Raw genomic sequence first — 21,842 nt, 5'->3', positions numbered from 1 at the left:
TCCATCGTGCTGAGGATCGCGCAGCCTTGTAGAACCTTTATAGGCCGGGATCTGAATGAAATAGGGCCCGGTTTCCCTTGGGGGGGGGACTGAGAGGTCTTGGAGACAGCGCCACTTCTGAGGGTGTAGTTCCTTGCTTTCTGCCAAACGAGAAATAGGCAATTTTGAAATGTTTTCATGGCTCCTGAAAGCCTATTACGAAAATCTCGTTCCCCAGGTATTATATCAATGAGTCTTTATAGAATGGAATCGTATTAATTTCTTAGAGTTACGCAGGTACATATGATTCATGCCGTATACGGAACTGTCATGCTTAAGCAAGCGAACTAAAGGACTCCAGCTTGTTACAAGGCAGAGAAGGACAGACCATTTTGAAAGAGGGACCTATGCTTCTCTGAGTCTTGAAGGTGCTTATAAAGGATATCCCCAGACAAGGGAAATAATGCCAGCATTCAGGCTCGTTTAACACCTCTGTGAAAACCTTCCTTTGTCTGGCATCATGGAGAAGTGATTGTAGCAAGCCTGACTGCAGGGATGTCTGGATCAATAGAGAAGCAGGTGGATGATGTTGCCATAGAAATACAGGTTCTTTGCAAATGGTTGTGTGTATTAAGTAGCAGTTATACTTGAATGCTGGAAATCTCTGAGAACCATGTGTAAAGCCACATTCCAAGTCCTCCAGTTTGAAGGGGACACCTCACGCGCATGAATAAAAGGATTACTCTTGCAGTTCAGTACTGTGGGTCTTTGCCTCTCCCCTAGTCCAGAGGGGCCAGTTGTGAATTTCTGTAACAAACTCTTGGATAAATGAGCAGATGCAAAGTTTCTCTGTTAATCAAAGTGACCAAGTGGTTGCAGAAGTGACTACTTGAGTGAGAAACAAGCAGTACTTTCTCCCTGAATGTGCAAAGACAGGAGTGTGATGGTTGCTGGCTCTGCCTTGCTGCTCTACAAAGCTCTTGTGGCAGCCATGGATTTGAAAACAGTGGAAATATAATAAATGTAGTCAGACATCTTTCTTAGAAATCCATGGTCTCTAGTTGACAAAATGGTACACAGAAAATGTTTGTCTACATCTATAGCATAACTAAACCTCAAAAACCTGTAAGCTGTAAGAGTTAATATGTACAGCATGTGAGGTGAGAACACTGTTTTGGAAATGTTGCTGAAAAAGGAAGCATTATTTACTGAACAGATAGTAAGAGAAGAACGAGCACTACAGTAATACATCAAATACACAGCAGAGGCTTAGTGTATGAAAATTATTATTGTCAGTTATCACTTTGGGTACCCAGTGATTCAGGCTCCCTGTAGATGGCAAATGTTTGCCTTTTAACTTCATATAATAGCCCTCTTGGCTTGGGACATTTTAATTGTGTGTTGCATTAAGTAAATGGTATGCTAGCCTGTTCACAGTTTGTTCCTCCCAATGACCCCAGTACTGTAGTATGGCTGCATGAATGGCTTCTTAGTTTAGTTAGAATGCTTACACATAGGTAGTTGTCAAGCTGCTCAAAATTTAAAATCTCTGAAGAATTTTAAAATTTAGGCTCTTTTGAAATTTGGAGTTTTGAGGATCACACCTTTAAATTTAGCTGCCAGAATTTTGCTGCATCTCACTTCAGAGGCTCTGTTGTGACTTTCCCAGAACTCTGCTAGAGTTCTTAACTGGGACAGTGTCTGGTATGTATATCTTCCATTAATTGGATCAGTTACTCTTGAGGTGTTTTAGCTGAAGTAATTTGCTTCAGTTTTACATAAAAAAGAAAGTTAATCCATTTTTTCAAATTATCTGCATCCATTATAAAACAAATCTGTTTGTCTTGCATTGCTTTTTCAGTACATGTTCTTGTATATAAACCTTGTGGTGTTTTTTTTTTTGTTTTTTCTCCTTTTTATTCTAAGGCTTGGTAGTCAACTGCTCAGGTCAAGGATTGCAAAAACTGGGTCCAACCTTGCCCTGTGATGCTGATACCCAGACTCTGATTCTGGACAAAAACCAGATAATTAAATTGGAACACTTGGAGAAATGCAGGAATCTGATGCAGGTCAGTGTTCCTTGATTTGAAATTGTTATCAGATAATGGTGCTATGATGTTAGCATCTTCTGCCTTAAGGCTGTATTATGCAATTGAAGTAAGCTAGCAGTTACTGTCTTCAGAGGAAAATAAATGGTGGCTAACTAAAGTAGAAAGCTTTGTTTTCAGTGGAGGTCTACAACTGATAGTGGAGGAGGCTGTTTTGTGAATTACCTGGGTAACTAAAAATGAGCTAAATAAATCCTGATGGGGGAGGGGCATCATAAGAACATTTAGAAAAGTCACTGATGACTCAAATTTTGATAATTCTTAGCTTTTGAGTGCTTGAGCTTTGTAACCTTAGAAATAATGTTGTATTATCACTGAAACTGCCTCTGGGTAGACTTGAAGCTGCCTGATAACTTCTACAGGCAAGCTACACTGAGTTGGCAGAGGTGGGGTTTGTTGCTACAACAAACCTTCATCACACTGCCAGCTTGGTGATCATGTTACTGAAGTGTATGTCTAATCAGGATTTACCCTTTAAAAAGTTTGTGGTTTACAGTCCTGTTAGTACAGGACCTGTTTGAGAATTCTGTGAAATATATTTTGTCCTCTGCCATATTGACAGTAAGTGCAATTTTACACCAGGAGTGGGGCAACAATTTGCACCATGAATTGGCAATTCTGGTATGAAAACCTTGTGTTCACATGACACAATTCGTCGTTCTTTTTCCTTTATTTAGCTATTGCTAGGAGAATTTCCTCTTAAGTTTGTGGAGTGAGTTGTGAAGACTTATGTTCTTTGATCAGTAATTTATTTCCTGGTTCTTGCAGGCTTTTTGTCTGTGTTATTTACTTGAAAATGAAATACGTAGGTTGAACAAGTATCTGTTGAGTAGATTTTTAACTACTAAAAGTAGAAGCTTATTCTGTCTGTGTAGTTAAAAGTGTTTCTTTCGTGTGTCCATCTGCAGCTCTCTGTAGCCAACAATCGTCTGGTGCGAATGATGGGGGTAGCAAAACTGACCAAGCTCCGAGTACTCAACTTGCCTCATAATAGTATTGGGTATGTGGAAGGGCTGAAGGATTTGGTGCACCTGGAATGGCTGAATTTGGCAGGAAATAACCTTAAGGTAAAGTGTTTAGTCTGTTGCATTTACCAGAATCTTGTGTTATAGAAATTTGGAAAATGCTGCAAAGAGATCTGAATATGTTTTGATTGGAACAACGATGTTAATGTTTTCTCTACTGGCTTATGAAATAGAAGAGGGCAGCTTTTGGAGTAGAGTTGTCTCGGGAAAATAAAAGGTTTCAAAATGAAATGAGAATAAGGAAATAATCTCCAAAACAGGAAAAATAATTATTATCTTTAAAATATGACTGTATTAAAACATGGTTTTTATTTTGGCTTACTTAGCTGATGGTTTTTTTAGCTTTCAAAATAATTTATAGTTATTGATACCTGGTTTTATTTAGTGGCTAAAAAAGAGTTACTGCGGGTAACTGAGTTCTTTGTTTTTGTAGGCCATTGAACAAATCAATTCCTGTCTGTCTCTTCAGCATCTTGATCTGTCGGACAACAACATAGCTCAATTAAGCGATCTCTCCAAGCTTACCTCGCTGAAGGTAGATGTTATTCTATCTCTGTTCTTATTGCATTCTTTACATAAGGAAATTTGCTTTGAAAAGTTCTTCCTTTAGACATTCACTATTCAAACACTAGCTCTTAGAGCATCTTAATTAATTAACTGTAATTTCTAGAGGGAAGCGTGTAAGAATTCTCTTCCTTGTTTTCAAGTTGCAGGAACTGAGGCAATGGTTTTTATGTAACCACTCCAATGATTTTGATAAAGATATGATGGTGATATCTTCTTCATAGCTCTTTGTTCTCTTATCTCCTATCATGAATAAAGACAAAACATACTGTTAACTATTCTGGCATGCACACTGTAGAGAAAAACATTTCCAAGTGCATTTTTTGGTAACTGTGACCAGAAAGCCTTAATTATAGTTCTTTTGCATGTATTTTTGTAAGGTCATGCCTGAAAAAGAAATCTGAGGGTTTTGAGCAAACATTCATTTAATCACTGTATTTTTTAGACCCTGTTGCTACATGGAAATATTATAACTTCACTTCGCACTGCCCCAGTTTGCCTACCTCAGAGTTTGACTGTTATTTCTTTGGCAGAAAATGAAATCAGAGATTTAAATGAGGTAAGATATAGAAGATAGATCACCTTGTGTTTTGGTAGATGGAAAGAAGGAAGTTGAACAATGTTTTGAGGTTCTAACTGAAAATGGGCTCTCTTCTTTGAAACAACCCAACTTTTAATAGTTTAATTGTTTGTGTGTAATAACCATGTCTGCATTAGCTGCACAAGCTAGGTGATATCTTTTAAAATTTAGTCTGGAAAGAAACTTTGTCTTTTTTCTGTTATGTTTTTATATTATTCAAGGATGTTACTTTCAGGCCTAAATTCATATCTTTGGTGGTTGTCTGAAAGTTGAAAGCTGAGCTGATTAACTGCTTCTGCAGCTGCTGTGTTTAGAACATAGGTTTGAATTGCACTTGTTGCCGCTGACCTATTTTTCAAACACTGTGTAAGAGAAGCGAATAATCTGCCTGTGACTTTTGTCTTTATTGTTTTGTTTGTTTATTGTAAGTAGCAGCCAAAACTCTTGGTTGGGATTTTAAGTTGGAGGAAAATTTTTTGGCAATAATTTCTCTTCAAAATAGGACGGTGTTTCTCCAGCTTTCTGGCTTGCTCTTTGTTTGTTTATTCGTTTTCAAAATCCGACACCTGTTTTAGTCAACTGGAGTCATAGAAGTACTGTACCTTTCTATACATAAAGCCCCATTCCCACAATTTTAAGACAAGGTAATATTTTCCAAGGACTAATAGCACTTACTGAAGAATTAATGGGAGATGGCAGTAGTTGGTAGAAGGTTCTTCGTAGTCCTTTGTGTTCAAAAATTGAATGTGATATTTGATTTATTTGTCATTCTGTTATTTTGCATGAGTTGTCCGGCTGCATCTAGGAGAAATGTGTTGTGTTCTGTTCCGTTAACAAATGTATCTTGTTTTCTCAAGGTTTCTTTCCTGGCCCCTCTTCGCCAATTGGAACAGCTGTCAGTTATGAACAATCCTTGTGTGATGGCCACACCTTCTGTCCCTGGCTTTGACTACAGGCCTTATATTGTCAGCTGGTGTCTGAACCTTAAAGTCCTTGATGGATATGTGATTTCTCAGAAGGAAAGGTGACATAATAGTATTATTAAATCTCTAAAATTATCAAATGAAATTTGGCTAAGCTAAAATTGCTTTAGCTAAATTTTTCATCTTTTGCACTGGAATTATGTAGGATCACCAGCTTGTTTAAATAAAAGTATGAAATTAGGCTTTTGTTTTGTTGCTCAACTCACAGAAGTACTTCTGCAAAGCAAAACTGTGGTCCCAATTCATCAGTGGTCTGTTACCCTTTACAGCCTCTTTGACTTTGCAGAATGTGACAATCAGCAAGTGTTAAAGCTGTTGTCTTGGGGGAAGCTCAAATGTGCCCTTATATAAAAAGCATGACTTACGTGTGCATTTCTACATTTGGCTTTTTTTTTGTTATTAATTAGTTAAATATTATTTTGGTCAAATCATTTGTTACTGTATCCTTGTGGTCATTATATCACTATGATGTCTGCATGACAAAGTTCTTGACATCAGAAGAGTCTAAGCATAAGTATTATCCAGTATAAACGCATTCTAGTCCAGGACATGAATGTATTCTAGGGTATTAATGTCCTTTTTTCCCTGTTACTAAAATAAAAGTGTGCCCTTTTCTTGGTCGAAGGTAAACCAATTCTATTTCTGTTTCACCATAGCATGTTGTGACTTTCCTGAAAACTTGCCTCTTAGAAATCCATACATTTTTTTCATTAATAATGGGGTGTTCTGTATTAACAGTATTATTACATGTCAGTGTGTTATATTAAATATTTTCAGGCAGAAATTAATTTAATTTAAAAACCAGACTTGTTGAATACTTTGGCAAGATTTGCTCTCTGTGTCTATTTTGCATGTTTTTGTGAACTCCTCTGTTTCTGTGAAAGCTTTGGTGATAAGTTCATTGACACAAATGTGTTTTCAGTGCTCAAAGATTACACACAAAGCAAAGACCCCACAGTTTGGGACAAATAGGGGGGTTTTTGTTTGTTTCATCGATGCTTAAATGAATGAATACTTTATTCATTGTTCTGGTAATGGCATTCCCTGGGCACTGAACATGTTCCAAGTTTTGCTTAGATTTGTAGATTAGCTCTTGGGTACCCACTAAAAACACAGAGTTACTGGTTTTATGCTATTCATTAAAGGTGACCATTTTCCCCCTTCCTAACAGTTTGAAAGCAGAATGGCTCTACAGTCAAGGGAAAGGAAGGTCATATCGACCTGGGCAGCATGTTCAGCTAGTTCAGTACTTGGCTACTGTTTGTCCTCTCATATCTGCATATGGGCTCCAGACTGAAGAGGATGCCAAACTGGAAAAAATACTGAGTAAGCAAAGGTGAGAACTTACTTTCTTTGTTAGACAATGTAATTGAGAACATAATTATGTATCTTATGTGTTAGATATAGTAAGATTTCATTTTAAGTATTTCAAAGCAACAGTGGGGGCAGGAGATGCAAAGTGTAATGTATAGTATGCGTCCAAGATGGGAATGAGAGGCAAGGCAGCAGCAGCAGGAGTGTTTTCCTGCTTTCTGGGCCATCTAGGGGAAAATTCTTTATATTTTTCAGTCTGTGCTTTGTAGGACTCTGAAGGTAGTTTGTGTTAGAATTGTGATTAAAATAAACAAACTTTGTACTGGGGTTTCTATTGCCACAGAAAAAATGATGAAAACTTCAAAAAGGAGCTTTGCTTAACTTTCATTCTAATTGTAAATGAGGACTGGTGTATTAGCCACTTTTTTATTGTTGGCAGGTTCTTTCTTCGTTTTAAAGTTAAGGTTGTCTTTTGAGGGACACTGTTCCCAGTGATGCATTTGTCCGTCTGTATCTGGCATCTGAGGTCTGTCAGCAAAGGCCTCTGGAGAGGCTGCTGGTTCTGCCAGCAGTAGCTGTTTTGCTAAGATCTGTGCAAATAGATAAGTAGAGTTATCATGGTGCATTTTTCATCCATGTAAAGGTGAACTAATTTTGGTTAGAAGCCAGAAAATGGAGCAATACAGGTTGTTCTATTCCCCAGGACCTATTGACAAACTTTTTTTTGTGGAAAGATAAAGCAGAAAATTCAGCTCCCAGGAGCAAGCTACCTAAGTGGCGTAGTGTGGTTAAAAAGTTGAGCAACAGAAGTGTTGTGGTTAGAAGAAGGCTATCTCCTTAAAAGGGCCAGAAACTTGGGAGCATCTGGAAGGAGTTACTGTACGCTTAGCAAGTGTAAATTGGCCTCCAGGAGAAAATTGTAGCAGCGTTGTAGTTGTTTCTGAGGAGAAGGTGCAGTCAAAGCATCTTGACCTTGGAATCTCTAGCTAAGTGCTCTGGCATTCACATGATGTTTCTGGGGAAAATTCAGGAAGGTGGTCTGCTAAATATAGCTCTTTAAAAATTAAAAAAAACCTCAACAACCAAGCCAAAAAACCCTATCAGAAAAAGGAATCCCCACAAATCCTCACCCATGTACATGCACATGCATATATGATTTATAGGGCAGTTCAACCTCTGCCTCATGATCTTCTAATTTACTTGGGCTGAAACAACCGTGTGTTCTCTGGGTTTTAAAGGATGATTTTGTTTGTGGCAATATTCAGTGATTTGTACTAGGATTTTGGGCCTTTAGTAACAGGAACACCTATTCCTTGATTCACTCACTTTCAAATGTAAAAGACACTCCCATCATTCCTCAAACTCATCTATACCTACACACACAATGTATTCCACATTAGATACTTAAAATATCTGCATGCCTTCCTTGTGTGTAGTAATGCCTCATGGTTTTCAGTCTGTAGTCAGAATTGCATGTTGGGCTTTTTCTCTTTTCTTTCTTTTTTTTTTTCTTTTTTAATACATGTAGTGAAGAAAGAGAGGCAGGAGGAAGGGGAGCAGAAAAAGACTGCAGTCCCCTGCTTTGTGAGTAGTCCTGTTAGTGTCTTGTAGGTATAGGAGTCTGCATAACTAGCCTCTTGTTTAGAATGTTTTGATCACTTGTTTCCTTTGGAATAGTTCATAGTTTCTTTTAGATCTTTTCTGTACAAAAGAAAGTTTAAAAGAAACATAAAATCTGTTGCTGCACTCTGTGCTTAGACTCCACCAGAGGCAGTTGATGCATGAAAACCAAAATGAGGAACCACCTACATCTTCTGCTCCCAGCAAAACAGTGCCAGTTGCTCATGAACACAGTGGCCTGGCCCAGCCATCACAGATAGTTCTTGAAAAGGGTAAGTAGCTTATCTACACCCGTGATCTTACCTGTGGAGATAAATATTTTTCTTTTGAACATAACTTTGTGCTAACTTTGTGGAGGGAATCTAAGAACAAGGCCCTGTTATTATTTTATTCTGTTCATCTGTTTTCTCAGCTGAAGTTATACTTTGTTTCTAAAAAAATCCAGTCTGTGCTTATTTGTGTCTTGAAATGCTAGTAGGTTGGTTAGGTGAAAAACGTAATCCAACAAACGAAAGAGTTACTACTTTGACTTTTCTGTTTTATACAAGTTTATTCTCCAAGGAAGTGCAGTTTGTACCTGGTATTTGCTAAGTTTGGATGTTACTGTGGTAAGTATTGTCCTAATACAGAAATCATGCTCATCATTACTAGCATGTTGGATCATCTTACCCACCCAGTTGCTAACTGTCAAAACCAAATTGTGAATCCCTATGAATTGGATGAGCTATTATTATTATTATTGTTGAAATACTCTAATGCTAGAATGTCTCTTTCTGCTTGTCTAGAACCTGTCATCCAGAGGAATTCTTGGGTTGGACCGAGTGCAAACAATGATCATTCCTGTGCAGTAAAGAACACTTTTCCTCGTGAAAGAAGCTTTCCCAAGGAGCTACACCTTGAAGATGTACAGACAGATGAAGACAAACTAAACAGCAGCCTTTTATCCTCGGAGTCTACTTTTATGCCAGTTGCTTCAGGATTGTCTCCAGTGTCTCCTGCTTCAGACCTGAAGCTACATGGAATCAATTTGGGCCAAGAAGATGATGATGATGATACAGTGATTGAATGTGTGAGAGATGTTAATAGTAGTAGAGAAACAACTAACAAGCAAGAAGCTTTGTCTGTTATGGGAGAGCACCCTAACAGAGCAGCAGGAAGTGTGGAAACACAAGAGAATATCAAAGAGATGCCACAGGTGCCTGCTCCTGATCGCGGAACAGCTGGCCTGGCTGCAAAGACTGGCAACTCTTTAAAGGCCTCTGAAAGTCAAGTTCTGCACAGTCACCCCAGCACCTCATCAGCTGCTGAATCAGGAGTAAAAACTCTTTGTCCTGACCAGATGACAGAAGAAAGGTCTGGTTCATTGGCTGTGCAAGGTGCAGCACCAGCTGATCAAGGTGCAGCTGAACTGCAAAGGATGACTGAAGCAGCTACCAAGCTTCAAGCTTCCTGGAGAGGATTTTACACGAGGAACTACCATCCTCGAGCCAAGGAAGTGCGGAATGAAATTCGACTAAACAGAATGCAGGAGCACATCATTTGCTTAACTGCTGAAATAGAAAAGTAAGTTGAGGTCATGGTGTGTATTTTCAAGTCTGTATGAATATAACCATCATTCCAGAGTATTTCATAACAGATACAGATGGGCCTTGATATAACTACTCACAGTAAAACCTAGCATCAGACACATAAAACTGATTACATTACGGGATCACTTCCTGTAAAGTAGGCACAGTTTTGCACATAGCTGTTCATAGTCTCAAAGTGCCTTCTATAAATGGATTGGGTTAGAACACATTTTTCTATTCCTCTATAAGCAGGACTTGCATATTTCAAAATAGAAATTGCTGAGTGGGATTTTTTTTTTACTTGTCTCCTCACAATTACAGAGTCTGTAAATCAAGTGTCCATATTGACAGTCATTCTTCTGTTGCTGGTGAAAAGAAGAATTTCCTCTACCTTGTTGGTAGAGGAAATTCTAAATTAAATTTTAAATTGAAAATGATACAATTTTAACATATGATTCTGTGGTTGGTTCTGTTTTAATTTTTGATCCTGTGAATCCATGTTTGGAGGAGATCATGGTCAAAGTTTCTCAATTTGTAAGACAAAGACAAAAATTCTGGATTTTACCTAATATCTTTCTGGATCAGCCTGGAGCTGTCAGTCTGACAGGCTCTTTTTCTTCATTATCACAAGTGACATAAGTTCTGTGAATGAAGTTGAGTGCTCAGTGAACCTCCAGAAACTCCCAGTGCTTACACATCATACTCCATCCACGTATCAATGGGGACAGCATAATTTGAAATGAAGATGTACTATTTGGTGTGGGGGGGGGGTGATAGTTGTACAGGAAAAAATAAGAGCTCAGGTTCCGTTTACAAAAAGACACATTATAGCTAAGCCAACAAATGTGCTGCGGTAAAAGGAAGCCGAATTTAAATGTGACTGAAAAAGAAACTTGAAGTCAGCAGCTGGGTATTTATGGCAAGCCAGACTGCAGTAATTTCTTAATGTTAGGCTCCGTTGTATCTTTCAAGAGTGCTGTTACATAAGTAGGCATTTTTATGCTTGTTGCTCTTGTTACCCAAATGTTGCTTATTTAAGCTGCATAAATTTTGGATGTGTGTTCTTGCAGACTAAGAAAAGAAAGAGAGGAAGATAAAATGCAGAGGCTTGTACAGGAGGAAGCTGTCAAATTTCTTTGGAACCAGGTAAGTAATTTTAGTCCTCTTGTTTTTCTGCTTACATGTGAATTTGAAATTTGAATTTGAATCTGCTTATATGTGAATTTGCATTATTTCATACTGCAGATCTTGAAGAGATAGTCAATATGGTTCAGGTTTTCCGATGATGATTTGGGTGGTTTAATAGAATCTTACTGCTGTGTTGTTTGCTGTACTGGCATTGTGGAGGAAAATAACCTTCAGAAGCATTAGTGCAAGAACACTGGTTTTATTACTAAAGACTAGATTGTGGCCTGGTGAGAAGGAAGACAAAATGCAAGAAAAGCTAAATAAACATAAGCAGAACTGTGAAGAATGATGTGACTGGTAAATGCCCATGGCAAATTGACGTCAAGCTGTGTTGCTTGTGAGCAACTTGTTTTTGAGGCAGGAAAGTTATTAATACATCTTTTAATAAGCTATTCTTCCAAAAATAAAGCTGTTTTCTTAAAAACAGATAAATCCTTTCTGGTTTTAAGAACAGATTTCATTTTCTTCAGGTACTTGAAGTGGGAGCTTGTGTGCTCTGTCAGGGTTTGGCATGTAGGTTTAAAAGCCGTGATTTCAGTGGGAAGAACAAACTTTCCCTAAAGATGTAGCAAGCCTTTTGTTTGTCACTTGGTCTTAGATTTTATACTAGAGGTTGGATGCTGAATGCAAGAAATCAATCCTCTAGAAATCAAAATACTTTCAGTTGCATTTCATAATGAATTTTTCTCTGTACTTTACAGGTTAAATCCCTTCAACAATGGCAGCTTTCAGTGATGCAAAATTTAGGTGGTGCTGCGATCCCTTCAGCCGGTACTTCATGTTCATTCAAACCACCTATTCAGTCATCCACAGTGGAGCAAGAAACCCCACCAGGTGTTAGTTCTGCTTTGTTAGTTCCAGCTAGTGAGGATGATCTTCCAGAAAAGTCTTCATTGCAGTTCCCAGATTCTGGTTTTCATTCTTCTGCGGCTGATCAGACTCGTGCCGGTGACCTGTGTAGCTCTGAAAGGAGTTTAGCTGAAGAAACTGAGAGCTCCCTTTCAATGGAAACCATCAAACAATGTGGCAAGTCTGTTTCAGCATGTTCTTCAGATGTAGAGGATGGCCCTGGGGAGTGTGGGCAAAGTAAAGAGAGCTCTAGTAATGAGCAGGACAATGGACTGATACAGCAGTATTTGAAATCTGTTCAGCAGCTGGAAGAGGCTGATGAAGACACAGATTGCAATGAGGAAATGGAGGGCAGCTGTCTACAAATTGCTGTGTCAGCAGAAAGCCAAGATTCTTCCTCTGACACCGTCTCTGTAGAGCTCCCTCAAGATACATCTTCCCCTGTCCAAGGTGAAATGTGTCAGACACCACCAGAAAGCTACAAACTGAATTCAGGAATAGAAGGGAAGCAAACAGACCGTGATTCTTCGTTTCAGATGCTGCATGTTGGGATAGCTGTATAATGGGCTCATTTCCACAAAGGACTAGGGATTCCATTTCACTTTCCTTTCTCTTTCTTTTTCCTGTTTGTACAAAACTTATTTTTAATGTGTGCTGTTTCAGATTTTGACTCATGTTAACAATTTATGTTGTAATTACTATTTTACTGATGTTGCTGAGGATTGACACTAACTATGCTAAAATCAGCGAAGTTCTCAGTGACAATCATTATGCACTTTATTTGCAAACATAAAACTGGTATCCTAATGACTGGCCTCCATTAAATGAATTCTGAAGATTGGGGGGTGGATATGGCAGTGGTGGTAATGTTTGCTGTAAATTCGCTTTGGTGACTGTTAGTAAGTATTTGGTTTTTTTCCTACAAAGAAGGATTAAGTTCTTATTTTGCAAAGAGAAGCAAACAATATGGGAAGAAATGGAGTCAATACAGGCAGTGTATCCTGTCATAGGCAGAATACAGCCTGCTGAGAAAGATGAAAATTCAGACTTCTTTTGACTTTAACAAGAGTAGCTTGGTCAGTGTATCAAAGATGCATTCCAGAAAACCAGTGTCTGAGTCAGTGACTTTTTTGTAAATAACTTGAAGCTGCTGGCGAGGAATTAGGTCATTTACATACACACTGAAATAAGGACTTACAGGAGAGAGGCCTCAGGCAGCTTCAAACAAGCCTTGACCTTTGTTTGCCCTGGGATTGAATTTCCCTGCTTTCTCAGGTAAGACTCAAAATGGGACCAGTAGCAGCCAGGAGTAAATAAGAATTTCCGAAGAGCATGTGATTTGGGAACATCATTTCCAAGGCTACACTGCTGGGTTACAGCAGGGGAGTTGATGGTGTATGTTTTCCTCAACAAGGATGCTAATGTCCTTGTGCGGTTTGGATTTGCATGGCTTTCGAGACAATAGTGAGTTTGATGGATCACAACTACTTCTATCTACAGGTATAAATACTAAAAGTAAATGCCATGACTTAAAACTATTTCCTCATATCTCTGTTGGGTTTTTTGGTTGGTTTTTTTCCCCTGTATCTCCAGTGTTTGACATTTTAATTAGATGTGGATAAAAAGTTGTATTTCTTCCCTGTTAGGAAATATGCTGAGATACCTGACCCTTTCCCATTAAAAAACCCAACATAGCAATGGCTAGGCAAGATAAACACTGGGGAAGCAGCAGGAAAGTGGAAAGCATAGTCTAGGTATCTTAGTATACTTCAACAGTGACAAGGGAAATCTGTTTTGCCATGTGATTTGTGATGGACACTAGTGAAATAAAAGTTGATGTTGTGATTTACAGGGGTCAGTTGCGTTTGCTGATGCTGCATTTTGCAATGTGTACTGGGAGGCCGGTGTTGCAGTAGTTTGCTGTTTACTTCTCAGTTACAAAGACACAGGCTTATCATAATTCTCTGGATCCACAGGTTAACTTCTGGTGCTATGGTGTCACTAAAACCAACTAGCGCTCTTTTAATGCGACTCCGATGGCCACGTTACCGTGTGAAATAATTTGGGTTTTGTGAAAGCTTTGGTTGCATGTCTGCTTTAGGTTCCGAGCTGAAATTTACCACTACTCAGGAGTTTGGTATGAGGCCAGTATCTTCTTGAGGCCTCAAAATACCCTTTATTTAGAACATAAATGGTGTATTGGACTTGTACCAGCCACATTCCCAGTGGTGAAGTTCATCTTGGAAGAATAAAGCTTGCTTCTGTGTATAGAGTAGCCATGATCTCTTTTTCTCCCACCCCAAAAAAGTTCTAGAGCACCAACTTCTCCAAAGAGCTGTCTCTGCAGTCAGGCTGACCTTTGGCTGTGCCTTGCATACATGGGAGCATTAAAGAAAACCCAGAACAGCTGAGGTGGTAGGTTCTTAATGTGCTGTCTTTCTAACTGAATGTGGTTACAGCACATTTGTAGCATGACCATATTCATAATTAGATCTTGGAGCACAGTTGTGCTTGGGTATTGAAAATGGTACAGGTGCATTAATGTATCACAACATCTGATTACCTGGGCAAAGCAGTGTGTAGTCCACATGATCATACCCTTGTCCTCTGAAGGTTCTGAACTTGGCTTTAAATCTGCCATGCTTGGGGATCTGCAGTTCATAGGACTCAGCTCTTTGATTGTCAATATCTTATGTAAAACCCCCCAGACTTCAGAGATTTTCTCTGAATTTTGAGAGAGGAATTATTTCAGTCTATGAAGCAGTTGTTGGATCTTACACTCTGGAAGCAGTGGTCAGGTGTAACAATGCAGTAAGTTCTCTTTCGTGGGAGACTGCTTTATTGCAAGACCTGGGAGGAACTAGACCACTGCCTGAATAACAAGGTTTCACTTACTGAGGACACTGAGGGAGCATACATATTCTGCTGTTTTCTATTGTCACTTTTGCTGCACAGTTAGAGGTGAAACAACTAATTTTGGAGGCATCAAAGGGGGAAAACTTGGTGAAAGTAAATTTTTTATGGAAGCCCTAGATGTTTCTTGACATTTCCTTTGTTATTAGGACTTGCAAGCCAAAGACAAGGCAACTTATTTTAACTAATGCCTGGGTCAGCTGTTGTCCTTATTAATGTGTAACCTATATATCCAAAAGTGGTTTTATGTAGGTACAGCAAAGCATGTACCGCCAAATAGTCAGCTTTATCTTACTTTTTTGGGCAAACTGTGAAATACTAGAAAGTTTTTTTTTCTAACGTTCTGAAAAGTTTTGCATGTGTAGAAGATGAGTTGCCTAAATATAGAGAAATCAAAGAATGGTGAAGTTTTGGATTAGGTTTTACAGGGCTAAATGTAATTAGTTTGTATATACAGAAAATATTTTAATCCTGACCATTAAAATACATACAAGGAAAGACATAATGACGGATACAGTGGAAAAGTAAGGAATAAAACTGGATATATACTTAAAATTGTCTTATTTTCAGCCCTGTTTTGAGCTCTCAAAGAATCATGATGTGGAAATATCATAGTTTAATATATGGCTTAGCATTTACTCATCTTTGTTTAGATAAATTTCCATAATCTAGGTATGTAATATTCTTTTACCTGGATAGGGATGCACAGTTTCCTTTGGAGATGATGGAAATTTCATAAAAGAATTGGAAGGCCTAAAATATATCTGAAACTTTCCTGTGTTAATATTGTATTCTTTCCTTTTGCAAGGCTTCATGTTCAGCAGAAGAATGTACTTTGTAGAAGAAAAGCTTATCTCTTGTGTTTTGTCCTGGGCTAATCCTCCAGTGTTAGTGGGAGAGAGAACTTGGTTATTTGCCGGGTAATGTTGCCAGCTCTGTTGTGAGTACAATTCAAATGCTTCTTTAATTTGCTTCAGAAAAATCAGATAAATATAGCTCGGACTATTTAAATTGTACCACACAAGTAGTTTTGCCCCAAATGAGATAGCTGGCACATGCAAGCCTATTTTCAGCTACTCTGTGGCAGAAATGACTCTTTTGCCTTTTTCTCTGAAGGCTGGGACAAGTAGGTCTATATACCATAAAGCAAGAAGGCATTAAGACTGCAAATTTTATTTTACTGTTTCTGAACCACAAATGTCCTTCAGCAAATACTTGAGAAAGTCCTTGCTAAACTAAATTGTAGAAGCCTAGCAGTTGTTGTTAGTTAAGTTTCTTAAACAACCGTAGGTTCTACTATTTGCATGCAGCAGTTTAAATAATGCACTTAGCAGCCAGTCTCTATATAAAAAAAAAAAGGTTTTTTTTTTCTGAATAATGTTTGTATTTGAGCTTGCAAATTGTTCATGGTTTTTTATGAATTTGTATATATTGTCTGAACAATTCTAATTTTTGTTTCTACTTGTAGCAGGTTATTTGATGAGCAAAAATGGAATATATGTTCCTTTGAGATTACCTGGGTAATTTTTACTGAATTTGATGTTCTAGTGTGTCTCACACAGATACACTTTCTCCTGAGAGGATAGAATTGTAGCAGTTAGTGGAGACTGACTGATGACAATAAAATGTATAAACTGGTTAGTTCCCCAGCTAATAGAAAAGACACTTCTTCTTTTTCCTCCCGTTATATTAACTTCCCCCCCACTCCCCCCTTGAGGACTGTGCCACCCAAATAAGTATGCATCAAGTATTCATAAAGTCTTTCAAAATGTCTTCTTTTAATAGTTACACTCTTTTTTTCCCCCAGATTGGCTTTCTAGGACAAGTTACTGAGAAACACTTTCTGTATGCCTGCCAAAAAGTTGTGACTTTGTCTATTTTTAAATGTTTTCTTTGTCAGTAATGGAAAAAACACAGGATCCCTTTCTTGCAAAAACATAAGCCAGTATTTATCAGGAAAGGTGCTTTATCTCTTGGAAAGTGCCGTGCCAAATTTTATTGTACAAGAGCTCTCAGTAAGAATCTTTTTTTTCTGGCTTCATTACATTTATAAGTATATGGGCCAAATTAATTTGTAGCATAATTCTACTGAATTAAATTTTTTTGGAGACTTTCACAGGAGTATTCTACCTCTAAACTAGAATTTGAGAAAAAAAGAACAATTGGGTATTGATTTGTCTTTCTATTTCTTGCTGTTTTCTGTGAAGAATGGTGGGTGGTTAAATTGGTACAGTTCATATATTTTCTATAAGTGTTTACATTTTGGATTTATTGTTTCTTAAGTATTTTGTTTGTATCTCTGAGTTTTGAATTTTAAATAAATGATTTGTACATTTATTGAAAATCTTAAGGTGTACTTTATATTGACTCTTATGGCTATAGTCATAATCTTGCAATTGGAGGGCTCTTCTGGAGATGGGAAGCTCAGGAGTAAAAAGCAAGTGATGATAAGGTAAGCATTAGCTCAGACATCTGATGGCCACTGTTCCAGTGCCTAGGACAGTAAGCATGTAATAGGGTCCTTGAAATGAGTTCACCAATGACACTGAAATTGTCATTGGTGATTTGCAGTCCTTTGTTTCTATTGCTGGCCCTCTTTCATGTTCTTCATTACCTGCTGTGTTTAAATTAAAAGATGTGGCAGTATTCTGTACAGCGTTTTCTAGAGAGAGAATTAAGACTAAGGGCTTATCAAGAGAAACACCATCACAACGTGTGGGGTTGCCTCTCCTACTCTTTTGGCTGTTCATAAGCAAATGAAGACTAATTAAAAATCTTTCAGGCTTTAACAAAGGAAACAGTCGAGGAGCTCAGAAATACATGAAAGTCATGTTTTACTGCAACACAGTTCTCTGAAAGGTGAAAAAAATAACAACAATAACAAAAACTAAAACAACAAAGTTTGTTTTGCTTAATTCAACATGTAACACATGGAGGTTAGTGGACATTTTCGAAGTCTTTACTATGTGTTTCTACTTCATTACACCAAAGAAAAGACTTTGTGAGTGGGACTCTTCTTGCTCTTCTGTGAAGGTATTTACTGTAGGGTGGTGAGGCACTGGAACAGGTTGCCCAGAGAAATGGATACCCCATCCCTGCAAGTGTTCAAGGCCAGGATGGGGCATTGAGCAATCTGCTCTGGTTTCCTGCTGTGGGCAGGAGGGTCCCTGCCCATGGCAAGGGGGTTGGAACTAGGTGATTTTTAAGCTCCTTTCTACCTCATTCTATGACTCTATTTAAAAGTCAGAAATAGGCATAGCTAAAGTAACTCCACTTCAGGTCTGAAAAGAGAAGAGCAGAGCCCTTTTCTTTTAGAGTAAAGACCTTAAAGCTGTACTACTAAGTTTAAATGGTGTGTTGTAGGGATGGTAACCATAGCACTTCTGGAGCTCAGGTTGAAGGTCCCTTTTGTCCCTGGCTTTTATTCATATTTGTCATAAGATCAGACATTAAAATCTTTGGCTAGATTTGGAAAATAAAGGGATGGCTAGTGGATGGGACCATTTTGTTGAAATGGAAATAGTTGCTTTTAATTTTACGGGCTGAAATCCTTACCTATTCTAGGACTTACTGTGCATCCTAGCCCACTTGTTTGTGGGGTGGTGTGAGAAGCAGAAAAGCCTTTGGCTCTTTGTAAGCACAGCCCTGTGTTATCAACACTGTTTCCAGCACAAATCAAACACAGACCCACCATGGCCACTGTGAAAAAAATTATCTCTATTCCATTCAAAACCAGTATAGCTGTTCTTTCTGGTATGTGTGAGATTATATTAACCAAGGAAAGGAATATCAGAAAATTGTGCACAAGATGCCCAGATCAAACAAGTCACAGCCTCTGACTTCTAAGATGCTTTAAATTGTGAGAATTGAGAAGCCCATGATCATAAAGGATGCTCTGGAAAATGTAAATCCGACACACTGTGTTTAAAATGTTCATGTGTTGGACTGAAAGCCATAAATCATTAGAAAAGCCCAGGCAATTCTCAGACAATGCAGGGCTGTGAGAAGCAACAGTCTAGCAGTCAGGGCTGTTTCCTTAGCACTGTGCTAAACTGCATTCAAGCAGCAGCCTTTGGGAAATCTCTTCCTATCCATTGTTACACCAGCTGAAGTTATCTGGTCCCCATAGCATTTGCAGCATGTTTTCTGGTGCGGGAAGTGCATGGAAGATGTGCTGAGCAGGTTATCACTGCTTATGTCTTAGAGTCTGTGGGACCTGGGGAGAAACAGGACACACTGGGAAACTCTCAGTTTCAAGCAGAACTCACTTTTCTTCTTTCCATCAGTATTTCCTACAGCCCCTTCAACCTGAAGTTTAGGGCAAATGCATGCGGTATTGGAGCCCACGTTTTCAAGATTGGCTCTCCAGCTGTCTTGTACTGCTGGGCTCTCCAGGATGGAGTTCATCCACTTGTCTTCTTCTCATTGCAGCTTGTTCATTCCCAAGCTCAGAACTTTTACAGCAGATTGGCTTTCCTTTTGGTCTCTGATTCTTTGGCTTTACTCACACATACTGAAATTTTTAAGCGTATGAAATAGGTATTATTTTACCTGTAGCACAGGTAAGCTACCTTTCTCGCCTGCTTTCTCATATTCCTAGCTGCCTGATGCTTTCCTTCCTTTGGTGTAGCAGGGTCAGTGTTAAATGGGCAGGATCTACTCTGGGCAGCCTTTGGCTGAGATGGCTGTGGCCATGTCCATTGTCTGGTGGAGAAATGGAAAGGGAGACCAGGAAGAGTTTCTCTTAGGCCCAAAGAGGAACAGAGCCACCTGGAAGAAATGGGAACTTGCCTCTGGAGTGGGAATGCAGCACAGCTCATTGAGGTGGGATTGTGGAAAGGCTGATGGTGCCTGAAGGTAAGCTTTTCTGTAACCTTTTGGAAAAGGACTTGAGGAAGCTGGAAGAGAATTCTTCTGACAAAAGCGTTATTCCTTTACAAGCATTGGATGGCGTGAAAGCCATCTGGGTGGCACCAGGCCAGCTAAAGACTTTTTCCACCACTTAAATAGACCTTAATTGTTGCTGTGCCTGAAACCAAGGCACATGGCAAACCTGTGGGCAAGATGAGAGTGAAATTTGCTTTTCTAAGGACTGCAGAAGGACAAGACCCAGATGACTGTGGAAGTGAAAAAGGATTGGAGAAGTGATATGAGGGTAATGTAGCAAAAGGAGACGATCAAGATGTCTATAGAAAGGGAACAGTGTCTGTTGTGCTCTTTGCAGACTGTCCAATGCATTGTTTGTTAAACCTCATCATACTTCAGCACAAAAGCATGTTACATTTGCTCAGGGAGCAAACCAAAACATTCCCCAAGACTTGCCTATAATCAAGAATGGGTTCAGTAGTCCCATATGCATTTTCAAATATACTGTGTCATATTGATTATTCTTTGCAGGTAAGGGAGAGAAGGGCAATGGGGCCAAGGGCCCAGCAAAACTTCATCGTACTGCATGTAATTCTGGAAAAAGAAATAAGGAAAGGCTGATTCTTTCTCATTATCTAGCTTTCTGTACTCATCTCAAAATAATTGCCAAGTGCTTCTGGTGTAATAAACAAGGAGGGATGTAAGGTGAGCGACAGCTGCTGAAGCTGTAGTTCTTTTGGGACTAATGACATTTAGATATTGCATGGTCATGAGGTAGAAGAGACCTCACCAATGTCATTGACACTCAACTCATAGCCAAAGAGCCTTTTACATGGTGCTTTGTATAGAGCATGGGGGCAAACAATGAGTAATTGGTTTCTGGCCTCTTTGTGCAAAAGGGCTTACCATGTTAGAGATTAGAAAGGCATATTTGATTCATTATTAGGCCTTCATCAAGACTAACTACAATGATAACTGAAGAATTTATAGAGAAAAGTAGCGTGGGGATCCTTTCCCATCCCTGAGGGGTGGTGAAATGTAAAATATGGCAGAAGATAGCCTAGCAGTACCTATTTCCTTAGATGAGACAGATTTTCTCACTGTTATCACCTTCCACGCCTTCAACTCCCAACATCACTCCAGATATATTAAGAGATGGGATAATGCTTGGCATTTGACACACTAATTAGATAATTTTGCCTTAGGTTGCACTTTGAGCTGGAGAGTTTGTAGGGGAATTTGATGCATTGCATGGCTTATGAAGGATGAGTGAAGAGAAATGAGAGTGCTATAGCACTGACAGACTTTGTATATTGAGATGAAAAAAAAATCAGTATCAATTATCTTTCAAAATACTTTCTTTTCAATGTATTCTTCTTATACAGCCAGATGGCTTTCAATTCTTGACCTACAGCGTATAGTACAAATAAAAGCTGGTGTCTGTTGAGATTTTTGCTTTCTATCTCTATCAGGTAACCACTGTTGTAAGATGCAGAAAGGAAGAGAAAAATAGAGGTAAGGTCACTTCTTCAAAATAGCTGTGGTTGATGGGGGGTGGGGGCAGAAGACAAGAGTAGGCAATTAATGTTTATGTTAATATTGGCTAAAATATTGTGTTCACAAGAATATTTCAGCTGCTCTGTCTTATTTCTGGTTTTAAGTAACCCACATACGTAGTAAAAATAAGCTCAAGACCTTAGGCTGTACTCATCCAAAGAACTGCTGGCAGGTGTTTTGGCATTCCCAAACTTATGCAGTGTTTACAAGTGTTTACAAAGCAAATTACAGATGTCCTGCCGATTGGAAGTGCCACCCGGCTCTCGTGCAGGGTGCAAAGCTCAGCGCTGACTGCACGCATGTTCTCATAAAGCATCTTAAGTCCTGCCTTCAATGCAGCTGCGTTTGCCCAGCGCTGCTGTGCTGGGCCGTGCCGGCTCCCCCCGCTTAGTCCCTGCAGCTGCTCCGTGGCCAGGCTCCCCTTTCACAACCTTCTCCCTGTCCAAAAGGCCGCCTCTCCTGCCCCCTGCTCCGTGCGCCTCCAGGCTCGACAGCGTTGGAGCTACGATGGTTCGCGTCAGAGCCTTCTCTCTTGGCCGGGGCTGCGCCTGCGGACCCACGGTAATGCCACCCGGGCCACAGTGCCCAGCTCCGCGCCACCCTCTCCACATCCTGCTTTCCTTGGCTTCACCGGCGGTGGCTCAAAAATTACAGCGATGTTTTTGTTGGGGTTTGCGTCTGTTTCCACTGCCCCTTGCCAGCACAGAGGCTGCGGCAGCGGCCGCGGG

At 39.3% G+C, this 21,842-nt stretch overlaps 1 protein-coding gene across 1 annotated transcript; it reads left to right on the top strand.

Moving 5' to 3' along the window:
* Nucleotides 1–73: 73 nt before the first annotated feature.
* CEP97 (centrosomal protein 97) lies at nucleotides 74–17,035 on the top strand. Its single transcript, XM_017731847.1, has 10 exons — nucleotides 74–2,048; nucleotides 2,996–3,154; nucleotides 3,546–3,647; nucleotides 4,122–4,235; nucleotides 5,114–5,280; nucleotides 6,411–6,575; nucleotides 8,312–8,445; nucleotides 8,959–9,736; nucleotides 10,812–10,887; nucleotides 11,631–17,035. The coding sequence occupies exons 1-10, from the start codon at nucleotides 2,043–2,045 to the stop codon at nucleotides 12,339–12,341; spliced, it is 2,412 nt and encodes an 803-aa protein (XP_017587336.1). The 5' UTR covers nucleotides 74–2,042; the 3' UTR covers nucleotides 12,342–17,035.
* The last annotated feature ends 4,807 nt before the right edge of the window (nucleotides 17,036–21,842 follow it).

Source organism: Corvus brachyrhynchos, unplaced genomic scaffold, assembly GCF_000691975.1.
Source record: "Corvus brachyrhynchos isolate BGI_N302 unplaced genomic scaffold, ASM69197v1 scaffold3, whole genome shotgun sequence".
NCBI classification, from domain to species: domain Eukaryota; kingdom Metazoa; phylum Chordata; class Aves; order Passeriformes; family Corvidae; genus Corvus; species Corvus brachyrhynchos.
Note: the sequence above shows the minus strand (reverse complement) of the source record. Positions and strands in the feature narration are given on the sequence as shown.

Bases quoted from the DNA above. Each gene is read 5' to 3' on its own strand.
- CEP97 (XM_017731847.1), top strand. The intron at 4,236-5,113 runs GTAAGATATAGA...TGTTTTCTCAAG, and splicing joins AAATCAGAGATTTAAATGAG to GTTTCTTTCCTGGCCCCTCT. The intron at 5,281-6,410 runs GTGACATAATAG...CCTTCCTAACAG, and splicing joins GTGATTTCTCAGAAGGAAAG to TTTGAAAGCAGAATGGCTCT.